Source organism: Struthio camelus, chromosome W, assembly GCF_040807025.1.
Source record: "Struthio camelus isolate bStrCam1 chromosome W, bStrCam1.hap1, whole genome shotgun sequence".
NCBI lineage: Eukaryota > Metazoa > Chordata > Aves > Struthioniformes > Struthionidae > Struthio > Struthio camelus.
The window spans coordinates 58,628,471-58,642,429 of NC_090981.1; the positions used below are offsets into that span (position 1 = coordinate 58,628,471).

General features: G+C 60.6%; 1 protein-coding gene across 16 annotated transcripts in view; it reads right to left on the reverse strand.

Moving 5' to 3' along the window:
- Positions 1-226: 226 nt before the first annotated feature.
- Positions 227-13,959, reverse strand: part of LOC138060821 (ciliary neurotrophic factor receptor subunit alpha) — a 238,380-nt gene continuing 224,647 nt past the window's right edge. For 15 of the 16 annotated variants that reach the window (XM_068925725.1, XM_068925720.1, XM_068925722.1 and 12 more), the window contains 3 exons: positions 3,832-4,012; positions 2,297-2,441; positions 227-1,531 (listed from right to left, as the gene is read on the reverse strand). In XM_068925725.1, the coding sequence (XP_068781826.1) occupies position 1,531; positions 2,297-2,441; positions 3,832-4,012 (327 nt within the window). In that variant the 3' untranslated portion in view covers positions 227-1,530. Of the gene's footprint in view, positions 1,532-2,295; positions 2,442-3,831; positions 4,013-13,959 lie in introns of those variants that run through there. The other variant, XM_068925736.1, reaches the window with a different exon arrangement.

Sequence of the window (13,959 nt, forward strand, 5' to 3'; positions counted from 1 at the left end):
GGGGCCACCCGAGCAAATATCCTGGACCTTCTCGGGCTGCTCTGGAGGCCACTGTTGGGTCTCCACCACCCACCTGGGAGGTGACGCTGTGGGCTCAGGCCGCTCGGGGTGCCGACATGACTGTCCCCGTGTCCTTCCCCTCACAGCCAGGACCGAGCCCAGCAGTGGGCAGCCAAACCCACCCGCTCAAGTTGGAGGTGAAATAACTCCCCAGGGCTGTCAGTGGTCATGAAATGATCATTTAATGAAGACGGTCTCTCCTGGTGTGCGTGTGTGTGTGTGTGCATGTGTGTGTGTGTGCATGTGTGTGTGCGCGTGTGTCTGCCTGTGTGCGTGGGGTTTTTTTTTTGTTAATTTTTTTCTTTTTTTTTTATATATATACATCTATAAAAAATTCAAATACAGCATGTCAACAGTTGGAATACTAGGACGTACGGTATTAAATACTGCGCTTGGATCCGGGCAGGGACAAGAGGAGCTGTCTTTACAAAACAGGGCCTGGGGCAGGATGGGGAGGAGAGCAGAGCAGGGGCTGGGGGCGGCCGGGGGGCTGCGGGGCTCCAGCTCGAGTGGGAACAGCAGAACTACTCTGATTTTGTTCGAGGATAAGACAAAGACGTCAATGGAGGCGACTCCCCGTATCCGATGTGGTTAAAGGGTGGCGGTGGGAGGGGGGAACGGGGCTGGCGAAGGCTCCTCCGCGATGTTTTTGGGGCGGCGAGGTCGGAGGACGAAGCTCCGGGATGCTCTCCCGTTCGGACAGCTGCGGCGAGGAGCCGGCAGGGCGGGGACAGGACCTGGCTTTTTATCGCTGTTTAAACTCCTTTTCCTCTTCGAACAGAGCCAGCCCCCCTACTCCCCGCCGCACTTGTGACAGTCGCCGGTTATTTCCTGCTCCGGGCACGTGGAGGGGGACCGAACCCCCCCACCCGTGCACCCCTTCAGCTTTTCCATGCGCTCGAGAGCTCGGGGAAGTGAGTTCAGTCCTTGGGTGACCCCCCTCCCCACCCCATTTTCCCGGCCCCTTTTCCAGATGCGCCGTTGCCACCCGGGTCCCGGCGGCGGGCACGTCCTCGGTGCGGCGGGTTAGCTCCCTGCGCGCTGGCTGCCCGGCTCAGGGCTCAGGGCCCGGCTCCTCGGCGGCGACGCGGCGCCCAGCCTCGCTCCTTGCACCCTGGGGAAGGGGCGGACGGGGCCCGGGGGTGCTTGTCCGCGGCGGGCACCGAGGGGAAGGGCGGCAGGGAAAGGGGCAAGTGCGTTCCCTCGGTCTCGGTCCGGAGAGGTTTGGGGCTGCGCCGTGGCTGGGAGGCAGGGAGGGGTGAGCAGGTCCCCGCGGCGCGGCGGCAGCTCCGTCCTCCTCCGGAGCGATGGCGAGAAGCGTGATACGTCCTCAACGTGTGCAAAATCGAAGAGATAAAGAGACTCCAACCGGGGTGGGAGGGGGCAGCGGGGCGGAGGGCGGTGGTGGTGGCGGCGGTGGCGGTGGCGGGTGGTGGGACGTTGTCTCTGCTGGGCGGTGACGGACGGGGATCTGCAAGAGGGGAGAAGAGGGGTCACCAGCCCTGCTGTGGGCTCTGCCGTGTCCAGCCACCAAGCCAAGCGGCAGCAGGGCTGCTGTTACCCTTCGGACGGGAAGCTCATCCCTCCCCAGGACCGATGCGCCCGACCCTGTCACCTCCACCGCCTCCTCCCACGGCCAGAGCCTGCCCTCCATCCCCGTGGGGCACCCGGCAGCGGTAGGTGCTCTCCGGGCAGGGAGCAGTGGCGGGTCATTTACTCCCGAAGTGACTCATGCGGCTGCTGCCAGGATTGAACCCCCCCCAGCTAGCATGGGCATTTTGGGGGTCTCCAAGCTGCCAGCTTCATCAAACCCAGCCAAGAACATTTTGGAAACACAGCTTTTGAATTTCTCCTTTCAGATGGTTTCGCTTCTGTCACTATGAAAAGGCCTTTGATTTGTTGGTGATTTCTTTTTTCAGAAAATCAGTACCGGGGGAGGGAGGAGGTTTCCAGAGAACGAAGCATCGAAAACCAGCTCCCCATCAGAGAAGGCTTTGTGGGCAATGTTTGAAAAGCCATTTTGAGACCTCACCAGAATGCCTGATTTGCCAAATTTGGAATGAACACAAAGAACTGCAAGCAAACCCAAATGGCTTGGTCTCAATGCCGTTCACATGACGCTTGGCAGAAATGCCCCTTTTCCAACCCAAGCTAGAGCCCGTGGGCTCTTCATGCCCTGTCCTTCACCCAGCATCCACATCCCGCTTCTCGTGCTGCTAATTTGGGGAATACTCACTAAATAAAGAGGACACCATAGGCAGCCAAGACCAGTCCAGCTGTCCAACACACTGCCACGGCCCCGCTGCCCACTACGGCCCCCTTGTCACAGATCTTGGTGGTGGGGGGCGGCACGAAAGAGGAGGTGCTGGCACTCGTCGTCTCTGCAGGAGGGAGAGAGGATGGCGAAGGTGAGCACGCGGCCTTGGGACAGGCTAGCTGTGTGGCGGAGGGGTGAGCACGGAAACCTTGATGCTAACGCTGGCTTCAGCAGGGGCTTGTGTCGGGTGCGTGTGATTGCACCCTTGTTTGTGCTGGTGGGGCTCGGGGGGTTTATCTGCATGAGGGCTTGCAAATCCCTGGTGCTGCCGAAGCCTGTGAGTACCCTGGTGGGTGCTCTTTCTTCAGGGCAGGTCTCCGTATCGGAAGCACCTGCATCTCCCACCCCGACACCTGCAGGAGTGGGGCTGGGACCCACGTCCTCCACGCACGGGGAGCGTTGCAAGGGCCTGCTGAGGTGCGTGCATGGAGCCAGCGGCACACGACTTATGCAGACACGTGTGGGGTCTGCACGCACAGCCCTGGCGGGGCTCGCGCTCCCTCCCCATGTGCACATCTGGCCAGCCAAAGGGTGCGTGCTTGCACACGCACATGCGTGGCCCTGACACAGAGGGCTTGGAAACGCTCCCGGCGCTTCACAAGCTGCCGTGATCTGCTCTGCGCACCAGTGTTTCCCAGCCTCCCAGCAGCCAGTGCCAGCTGGGGCAACCAGTGCAGGTCCACCCCAGTCCTTCTGGGAAACCAAGGGCTGATAACGTGCATTTGGACACGGTCCCAGCTCTTTCCTAGAAACAGAGGCTTGTTAACTTTGTGGCTTTTATTTCTAATTGGCATCGCTCCGAGCCATTGTGCGGGGTCGGAGGTGTGGAGGGGGGTAGGCCTGGAAGAGGGAGGGCTGGAGGGGGCCAGCGCTCCAGTGAATAATAATAAATCCCAATCTTCGGCGGCGCACTTAGAGCATCCCGGAGAGTGGGATGCCAGAGCCAGGAGAGCTGAGTCAGCAGCCCTCGGGCCACGGTTGCACCGGCCGCCAGGGGCATGGGGAGGTGGAGCTGCGAGGTGAAGGGCCGTGAACCAGCTAGGGGATGGGGTGGGATGGGGGATCTCACCGGCTGGGGACCAAGCATCCAAGAGATATGATGCTGCTGTCAAAGTGTGTGGAGAGCCCGCGACACGGCATGCATCTCCCGTCTGAACCTGCAGCTCCCTCCCAGGCTGTGAACAGGGGCCAGGGGTGGGCACAGGGCTGCGTTTTCATCATCTGGGAAGGCTAGAAATGTGACCCCCAAAGACAGGGGAGGCAAAGGAAGGATAGGACTCCTAGGTTCCCTGCACAGCCCCACGTGAGGGGAGGGGGCTCTAGTCTGCTCAGAGGTGGGGTTTGGGGGCTGTGGAGCTTGGAAACAGGGGGTGCAAAGAGCCTGGACTCCTGGGTTCCCTCCCTGTAGGTGCAGGGTGTCTGCACAGGGCCAGTGCTGCCCGCCAGGTGCTCACCTGTGAGCTGGGCTTCGGTGGTGAGGTGCTTGGGCTCCTCCGTCCAGGGGGTGGCATGGACCGCCACGCTCCAGTCGCTCCACGTGCCGATGTCGTTGTCTTTGGCTGCCACCTGGATGATGTACTCCTTGCCAGCGTAGGCGTCCGTGATGGTGTGTGACGTCCCGTCCGACAGCTCTACCTGCGGGGCACAGCCGGGGAGGGAAGGGACATCAGCTGAGCACAGGGGGAGCAGCCTGGGCACGATGTGGAAGAGGTGGGGACAGCCGCCGGGCTGGCTCCAGCATCGCCAGCCTCCTGGCGTGCTCTTGCAACCATGGGAGCCATCAGCTCTGCGTCCCCTTCCTTGCCCAGCAGTGCAATTTGGGTCCCTGCCATCCATCCCCAGCCATGCCCAGCTGGAGGGAGCAGCCTGCAGCAGCCTCCCTGGTGCACAGGCCACCCCTGCAGCAGCGCAGAGGGAGCAAAGAGAGAGTTTTGCACCGACAAAGTGTCTCTGGGCACCACCCCAGCGCCTGAAGAGGCAAGGGGTTTAGGGAAGAGGCACTGTTACCGCAGAGACGCCAGGAAGGAGCCTCTGGCTCGCAGCCAGAGGAAACCCCAAGCGCTGGGAGGCAGCAAGTGTGTAAGACGATCAGAGCATTTAGCTCAGCTAGAAGACAATAAAGAGCCTATTTTATAGTGTCTAAGTACCATCGCAGGGAGAAAATATCAGGGACTAACAAGCCCTTTTATGCTAAAGAACAAAAGCAAATCAAGAGCTGAGGACTGAGGAGGCAAAGCTGGATGCATGCAAACAGCAGACATGGCATCAGCCCCTGGCACTCACGCTGGGGGCGTCTGTCCCTCTGACATCCTCCAAGCTGGCCTGGATGCTTTTTTGGGAGAGACTTGGGGCAGAGGCATGAGTGACTGAGCCCAGGACAGGGATGGGGGGAAATGCAAGGGCCTGCGAAGGCTGGTGGCCTGGTTCCTGCAATCAAGCCGGCAGAGCCAGAGCAGAGCAGCTTCCTCTAGAGGTCACCAAAAACTAGCAAATGCTACGCAGCCTCCCGCTCCAACAGGGTAGGTTGATTTGTAATCCCAGGTGGGCTGCAAGGTAGAGACTGTCTGTGTGTGAGCACACGCTTTCTGGGCATCGCTTTCGGGGCTGGGAAGAGGTTTCCTCCTGCCAAACGCCTTCATCTCTTGATGGCACTCAGGCCACCTTGCTCTTCTGCAGGCTGCCATCCCACGGGTTTGGCTTGCAGCCTGCTGGAGAGGCCCTTGGACAAGGACCAAGCTGTGTCTGGCTGTCTTTCCTAGAAGAGTTCACTCGGTCCTGCCACCACTGCTCCATGGACTGCAGGATGTCCTGCAGCCTCCAGGAGATGTGGCCCCTGCTGCAGTGGTTTAACCTTAAACTTTGTCCAGCGCTTCTGGGCATCTCTGATCCACTTTGAACTTGGCTCAAGGAAAGGCATTGGCAGGTTCCTCATAGAAATTTTCCACATTGCAAGGCCACCAGAGAGCAAACACGTGAGTGAGTGTGACTGAGGATGACCACTGAGCACCCAAGGAAAATGCCAGAGATGGAGCCGAGTTCGGCTCTGAGGTCCTCCAGACACTGAAGGGACTAGCCCTGGACCAAGCTGCAGAGAACTATGCTGCATATTCACTATTCATCCACTCTCTGAGGCTTACGATTAACATGCTGCTTCATTTTCCATCTGCACTGCCCAAGTGTGGTATTCTGTGTTTCCTCCTTGTGCTGCAGGCTCAAGTTCGGCATTAGGATGCTTTCAGCATCTCTCCTCTGAAGCACTCGGGGTCTTTTAGCAAAGGTGAGGGTCGAAGCAGCTCCCTGGCCTCCCTTGCCCTCCCCCTGCCACTGGCCATTTCTGAGGCTCCGGGGGGCTGCACTAGATAATGATATCGGTCATAGTGCTGTGTCAGAGAGGCACATCTCTGTGAAGAGGGCCCATCAAACGCCTTGCAAGAGCAGGCACACCAAGCCCACAGCATCCCAGGGCTGCAGTGACAACTGCTCCAAGTCAGCCGTGCCATCCCCTTCCCAGCTGCTTGCTCCAGCCCAACAGCAGGCGCCAGCGGCGCAGGGACTGCCAGCCCAGTGCTGGGGGGACACAGGAGACAAGGGGAGCCCTTAACCGCTCCGCTGCCCCAGGCATCCCTCTCAGCAGTTCCTCTTCTTCTCTCTGCACCCCAGCTGACACAAACCACTTTCTCTCCAGACAGGTGTTGATAATAAACATGTCTGAGGAGATGAGGGATTGCGGGGGTCTGATGCAGCCCATCTGCTCAGCTGGTGAAGGGGGGGTGGTGCCGTGAGGTTGGCCTCTGAGCCCACCTCTTGGCTAAGCCAAGACCCTCAGGTGCAGGCGAGGTGCTGTGCTGCCACGGATGGGACACGAAGCCGGGGCAGGCACCGCTACCTCTTTTCTGCCCGATGAGCCCTGGCACCTGGCTCAGCTGGCTGGGAGGGCACTTGGGCAGAGCAAGGGGTATTTCAGGAGTAGGGGTAGGTAGAGCCCTGCCTGAACAACCCACAGGGAGCCCGAGGGGTCTCCCGGAGTGACCAGGAAGAAGACTCAGTCCCAGGATCTCACTGCTCCAGGCACATCGACAGCTGAGTTTTATTAAGAGCTCCGCTCAACAGCAGGAGCAAGACAGAGCCCAAAACCTCTGCCTGGCCCTAGATCAGACCTCGCAGGCCCAGGAGAAATCAGCCAGGAGAGCTGCATCATGAGAGCCTCCTCCCCTAGCCAGGCACAGTCTCCCGTGCTGGAAATGGGTGAGCTGGGAGAGCGGGACGGTCCCTCGCGGCGCCTGGGCTGGGTACGCATCCCATGCGCATCGCGTGCAGGGCTGCCCTTGCTCGTGCCGGTTGCACAGAGGCTGCGGGAGGACAGATGGCCGTCGATCTGGCAGAAAAGCTGCCTGAAAAAAGCCAACATGTCAAAATATTTTGAATAACCAGGATGGGCTCATGCTTCAGGTGTGAGCCTTTCTTTCCCCTTGCCTTGCTCCCCACTGCTCCCCCGCGCAGGCTCACCCACGAGGGGAGCAGGAGAGCAGCACCCGTCAAGGCATGTGGCTGCCCCACCATCGCATGCTGGTGGGCTGTACAGAGGGACACCGAGTCCCTCCTGCCTCTCCTTGCAGCTGTCCACGGCACTGGCGCAATGCGAATGTGGGATCCTAGCGGTTTCACTGCAGGTCTTGTGCCAACCTAAGGCCAAGCCCTAAAAAGGCTAGGTCTAGCCCTGCCAGCTGGTGGACACCAGCCCACCGCGACATGGGCACGCTAGCCGTAGGGAAGAAATAATGCACCAGCCATCTCTGCTATGGTCCGAGTCCTTCAGCAAAAAGCCAGTTACTCTGGGGGTGTAAGGGTACCCCATGGGCACTTGCCAAGGGAGCCTCTGCTGGGCTCGTCGGTGGGCACGGGTGTACTCTCTTAAGAGTCTACTCTCTTAAGGGAGACACCGGCCGGCAGGCAGCTCAGGGGGTGTAGGTCAACCCACAGTGGGTTGCAGGGTCTTGGGGAGTCCATTTGGTGTTGGGGCAGGTGGCTGGAGGTGCCACGGCAGCATCGGGTGTCACCAGGCATTTGGGAAGGAGCGCAAGATGAAAGGGGCCGTGGCTGTGGGCAGCGCGGAGGCTGCCAAGGAGCTGGTGGTCAGGATGGGACCACCAGCCTCCTGCAGAGGAGCTGAGTGGAGCAAAAGGACTCCTGGCAGCAGGAGAGAGAGGGGGGTGGCACAGGACCAGAGCCCTTAGGGGTGTCCTCTGCCCCATGCTATCCAGCATCTCCACTCGCGGGCATGGAGCTGTTGCATGGCACCGACAGGGAAACTGAGGCACTGAGCTGTGATAGCGCTTGCATCTGTGGCCACGCTCCTTAACCACAGCCACTCTCCCCCCAGCTCCTGAAGGCCTGCTAAAGCCATGGCACCAGGAGAAGCAGGGATGAAAGATATCACCCAAGGCTGGACTATGCCTCAGGGGGCTTGGGACACCCCATGACACCCTTTGCCATTCAGGGTGCCTCTAGAGAAATCCTGGCAGTGACAGGACCTCCCCACACAGGGTAAGGACGGGTGACCCCAGCAACCCTAGGGTGTCTTTCCCCTGGCTCTCCCAGCATGTCCATCAAGCTGAAGAGGCTGAGAACCAGCCCTGGGATTGCACATGCCACCTCTAGCCCCAAAAGCAGGGTCCGGGACCCTTCCTGGAGCTAGATGAGCCATCCTTCCTGAAGGGAAGGGATTTAGCTCACTTCATTTATAGGATGGATGAAAATGGAAATTCTGTGATGCTTGGGCAGAAAAGAGGAAGAGAAAAGGAAGAAAGAGATGGTGTTTGTCCCTCTGGCAGGACACAGCTGTGCATCCTCTGACCTGGTCTTTGTGAGGTCCGTCCCACTAGCCCTGCCAAGCTCCAGCCCCCCTCTTCCCAGAACCAAAGCCCAGGCTGGATCAGGGACCCCACAGCGGAAGGAGCTCTTGACACCCACCACGGCACCCAGCAGAGCTCAGGAGACAGCTTCTGCACCCTGTTCCTATGGGGACAAACCTTCATGACCCAGGCACCTGGGGATGTGTAAGAAGGACAGCAGACCCACAAGGTCACACAACATCTCTCCTGTCCCTCAGGTTAAATAGCAGCGTATGCCATATACATCCTGGAGAGGGGAGTGCGGTTGGGGCTCTCCACTGATGGGAGCAGTAGGAGCCCAGAGCTGCACGGATGCGGTTAGGCTTGGCCAGAGGGAGCAAGAGCCGGGGAGAGCCAGGGCATCCCACCACGTTGGGTCCTGCCACTGCTCCCCAAAGATCAGGCCTGCAACTCGGTGCTGTCAAGATACACCAAACGCTGTGCCACTCACGTGCACTGCTCTCTCCTCTCCGACCCTTCCTCGCTCAGGGGCTGTCAAAACAGATCCCTGTGCTGCCAGCAGGCTGTAATGAAGGTAGATGGTAATTGCAGTCATTACATCTTTCCTCTTCTCAAGCTCGTTCTCTGCACCGAGCTGGTAACATGAGCTGCGCTTTGCCTGCCCTCCTTCAGCCCTTTCCTCCTTTCCCTTCTCTCTGCCTCTACCCCTGGACCGTGTCCCATGCGTGACAGAGTGTCACACTCTGCAGGGGACCCACCAGCAGCCATTTGGCACAGTATGACCGTGCCAGGTGGACCCACGGCTGCCCCGCGTGTAGGTTGCCCCCGCCTTTGCCACGGGTGCAGGTTGCCTCTCTCCGGCACGCCGCTTGGAGGTATTGGCCACACATGCAGCACCGTGCACGTCAAGGGACTGGGACCGCCTGGACGGCTTGCGGCAGTCGTTCGACTCGTGGCCACTTGGCAGCATTCCCCGGTTTCCCGAACGGTCCTACCATGCTGCAAGGCAACGCAAGGCGATTGAGAGCGACTGATTCCTAACGACAATTAATGAAACCTTGCTGTATGAGCTGCCCGCTCCCAGCAAACATGTGTCTCCCAGCCTGGTCCGTGCTGGGCTGGGGGTGCCCTTGGAAGCGGAGAACAAGCATGGGGCTCGGAAAGACTGCATTGGGGTTATCTGGTTGCTGTGTGGGTCTCTCTAGGTCTCTTGGCACCTCTGAGCTCTCCTGGCTGATCCCTGAGACCTGCAGTAAGTAGGTTGGGCAAGACCTGGGGACAAGTTAGCACCACTGAGCTTCTGTTGGCTTGGATGGTGCTCCAGAGCATTTTCTCCAGCCCTAAGAGCCATCCAGGCTGAGCGTTTCAACTTGGGAGCTCTTCCGGCCTCTCCCCAGATGCAGCCAGTTTGCAGCTGAGTGTTTGCAGATGGGACGTTTCAGGCACACCGGGGTTGAGCAGACCTCGGCACACGTCATGCCTGGCTGGAAGGGTGTCCCCCCGGGGTCGGGGAAGGACATTCCCCTTGGCCATGTGGGGCAATATCCTTGTCAGACCTGGGAAGATGCTACCCTGAGATCCTCGGGAAAAAAAAGGGGGAATAGACTGGAGCATCCATGTCCCCCCCCCACATGTGCTGGCCAGCAAAGCCACCTGCCCCGATCCCCTGGCTGCACTTATCACAGAAGAGTTGAGCTGAGCCCCCCCGGCTCCCCAGATTCAGCCCCCGGCTGATGCTCAGACAACGCGGGAGCTGCCCCTACCCTTGTGAGCGCTGGCCGGGACTGGGAAGGGCTTCACCGCAGCTCAAGGTTTGCAAGTGGCATTTCTGAGTTGGGCAACGGCGAGACAGGTCTGCCGGGGGCCCGCTTTGTCGTGGTGGGTGTGCAGGTCCCCCCGCGAGTGCCTGCGGCTCAGGGCGGCAACACAGGAGCAGCAGGCGGGGAAGCACACGGGGAGCGGGTCCAAGGGGGTGCAGCCAGGGAGAGCCTGGTGGGGGGCGACAGGGCAGGTCGTGGGGGGACGGATGGACACACAGCTTCAAAGGGAGAGGGAGAAATTCCTTAATCCGCATCCCTGCCTCACAGAGACAAAAGTCGGAGGAAGGCTGTGCATGGTAATTTTTTTGGACGGGGTGGGGGGGGGGGTCTGCGTTTCGCAGCCTGCCTTTGTGCACCTGCCAAAAGTCACTCCGGCTGGCTGTGAAGCGCTGCCCAGATTAATGAGGGATCAGTAGCCAGTGCAATGCAGAGCTATTAGCATTGCAAAAAGAAAAGGAGGGGGGGAAAAAAAAAAGGAGAGATGGGGGAAAAAAAAAAAAGCCCTTGAACACAACTAACTGAGCCGACAGCTTGCCTAAGACGGCGTAGGCCGGGACCCCAACCCCTGCTGTGGCCACGCAGCCCCCATCGCGGAAAGGTAACACAACCCCCTCGGCCCCGTGCCGGCGCGCCGACGGACAGACAGCGGCTGCCGCCGGACGGCCGGTGCCCAGGCGCAGCCCGGGCAGCCGCAGCCTCTCCCCATCGCTGCACCGCCGGCGGCGGCGGTGGCGGGAGAGGAGCGCAGCTGCAGCACGGGCCGGCGGGGGGGCAACGGGGGCGAGCCGGGAGCTCAGCCGCCCGGCCGGACTCCCGCCTGCCACGGCGGCAGTTAACGAAGCGATGAGCCTTCCCGGCTGCCCCCGGCCCCCCCTGCCAGGCTGCCTCGGCAGTTAAAAAAAGGTCACGGCGCTCGGTTCCCAGCCGGGGCTGCGCTCCTGGTACGGCTCGGCCAGGTAGCAATTAACTCGCCAACAGGGCGCTGCGCAGCCGGGCCTGAAGCCCAGATGGCCTTTGAAAAGGGAAAGCTGGGGGGGGGGAACCAACCCCCCCCTTCAAACCCCTTCATCCCGCAGCAGCTGTGCCGGAGGCTGGCGTGTGTTTGAAGGAGGCGGAGGGGGGGGGGAGCAAAGGGGGATCGGATGCCTCTGCATCCCACATGAAAATGTGCTTGCCGGCTCCCCCGCCGCTGCGGCTCTGCTTTCCATTCCTCGACACCTCCCGCTCCCCGTCCCGGCTCCCAGCACGGAGCGGGGGGACGAAGACACACGTTGCTGCTGGCAAACCAGCCGTGCAATTGCCCCGTGTGGGCATCTGTGCCACGAACAGGAGCATCCCCCCCACCTCGGCCGGCACCGCGACCTGCCGGGCTGTGCCTGAGCATCACCTTCCCCTGGCCTGGAGCTGCGGCGGCCGCGGAGCAGCTGCGGCAAACGGTCCCCACCGAGAGGCCGTTGGGCCCGGAGCGGATACCGATGTGCACCGACAGCTTCCCGGTCCTAACATCCAGCCTAAGTATTCCCCCTCCTCCCTGCAAAGAAAGCCAACCGCTTACCACCCGAGGGCAAACCGCGTTGCTACCGTTTCCATCCCCAACCGTGCTCCTTCCTTTGGTTTTCCCGTGTGTCCCTTGGTTCCCACAGGTGCCCCTTAGAAGGACCCAGATCGGGGGACAGCCGGGTTTCAAGTTAGTAGAGAAATTAATCTTTCCTGCAGAAGCCAAACACCTTTCTGGAGAGGAGGGAGCACAAGCACAGCGCAAAGCCCTTCCTCCTCGGCACCGCTGCTCACGGTCCCGTGATGGGGACACCTCCAGCCGGCACTGGGGCTCCGCACCAGGGAAGGCGCCCGCTGTGGGGTGAATCCCACCGTAGGAAAACCAGGCGGTGGCAGACACCAGGGTACCTCTTTGGCTTTCCCTTTGCACCCCTTCATCTAAAAGGACCTCTGCCTGCTGCGGTTCCCGCGCGCGTGCTTCGAAGCATGTGCCCTCCAGCAACGCCAGCGCCAGCGCCAGCAATCTGCGACCGCTGTCCCCGAAAGCGAGCAGGGGAAACGCGGAGGGAAAGCCCTCATGCATGTCTCACGGAGGGACGCGAAGGAGCTCCCGCCGCGGTGGCCGCGCGGCCGCTCTCCCCCTCCTCCGCATGCTCCCCAGAAGCGGCGGGATGGTTCCCGGGTGTCCTTGATCATGACTGCTGCTTGAGCGCAGGCATCCGCCGGAGGAAATGGGAACCAGGAGGGGGACGGGGCTCCTGCAGGCGGCTGCAGTCATGCAGCCTGGTTTCAGGTGCTTTCAGCCTCCGCGATCCTAGGGGGGAAGCGGCTCGCAGCAGGCTTCGACCTGCCCTGGGGAAGGAGCCCAGCGAGGGCGAGGGCCGAGCTGCAGTCCCTGCGGTCTCCCCTGGAAAGGCTGCTGCGCTCGGCTGCTGCTGCTCAGGCACAGCTATCGGCCTGGGAGGAAAAGTTATTTCAAGGCTCTTCAGCAGCCTGGGTTATATCACACTCGATGAGGCTGAACGGCTCCCTTCTGGCTTAAAAATAAAGAGCCTCTCTGAAAGCGGAGCTGTAATCTCGCTAATAATCAGACTCCTTCTCCGGATGCGCCTTGCCCTCCTGCCGAGTGACAACTCCTGCTGCCGCGGGGAGGCTGAGAGCTGGGACGCTCGGGGCCGCCGCCGCCTGTCCAGCCCGGCCGGGGACAGACCTCCGAGGCAGCGCAGGGCGCTGGCTGCCGATGCGTTTGCCACGCAGCAGCCCCCACCACGGCTGCTTCTGCTGGGGCTGATCCAGCGGTAGGAAGGTTGCAGAAAGCAAACCAAGGCTGCTGCCTCCTTGGCGCTATTTCTCACGGGGGGACTAGACCGGGCAGGGAAGGCGCTGCCTGGCGAACGAACAGGGAGGCAGCGGCACCGTGCACTTCCCCGGGATGCAGGCAGCTGTGTGCATAGCAGACGGATGCACTGAGTGTGTAGGCACCGTAGGGCACGGGGGAGCGGGTGCGCACGTGCCTGACATTTGCTGTGCGCAAGCAGGGGAAAGCTCGTCTTGCATGTGTAATCGTGTGTGTGTGTGCAGCTGTGTGAGCGCACAAGTGTGTGCACACACGCGTGCGTGTGCCGGTGTGCTCTACTCTTCGGTGGTACTCCTGCCCTCAGGGCTGCCTTTGGGGGCCTGATCCTGCCAGGTGCTCACTAATTCACAGCAGCTAGCAGTTCGTGCAGGAGCTGAGAGAGCCCAAGCACTGTCTGCAGCTAATTGAGCAGAGCTGGGGGACAGAAAAAGTGATTTCCGAGTGTTTCCCACCTCCATCCTCCTCCGAGGCACTCTGCATGGGCCCTGCCTGTTCCACAATGAGCTGCGAGTGACATTACTACAACCTCAACATTTTGCTCCCTCCTATTAATTCTTTTCTTTTTTTTTTTTCTTTTTAATCACTGCCTTTGCAGCCAGGAGGGGAAGGGAGAGAAGTGCTGCAATAAAAGCTATCAGGCGTGAAGCTGTAACCGAACTCGGTCAGGGTGACCTCCCCGCAAAGGTTGCCTTGCACGGAGCACAAGCGCAGGCAGAGCGGCAGAGGCCCGGGGTATGCAGATGGGCACTAAGCAGTGTGTCGCAAAGTGACATTGCCACCACACCGGCGGAGATGGAGCTGCGTCAGGCTGTTGCACTGATTGCCTTTCCTGGCTCCATCCCTCCCGCTGCCCCATCACTGATGGAGATGCGCAGGATACGCATTAGCACACCCTTTCAGGACATTTCAGCCTGCCCTGAAATAGGAGTTTTCAGAGACAGCCTGAAAGATTCACCTCTTTGCCTCGGGAGAGGATGCGACGGGTGACTCCCAAGAGGCAACCCTACAGCCGCCCTGGCCGTCGCCCCAGCCGCGATCACAGGCAATAGGACACAT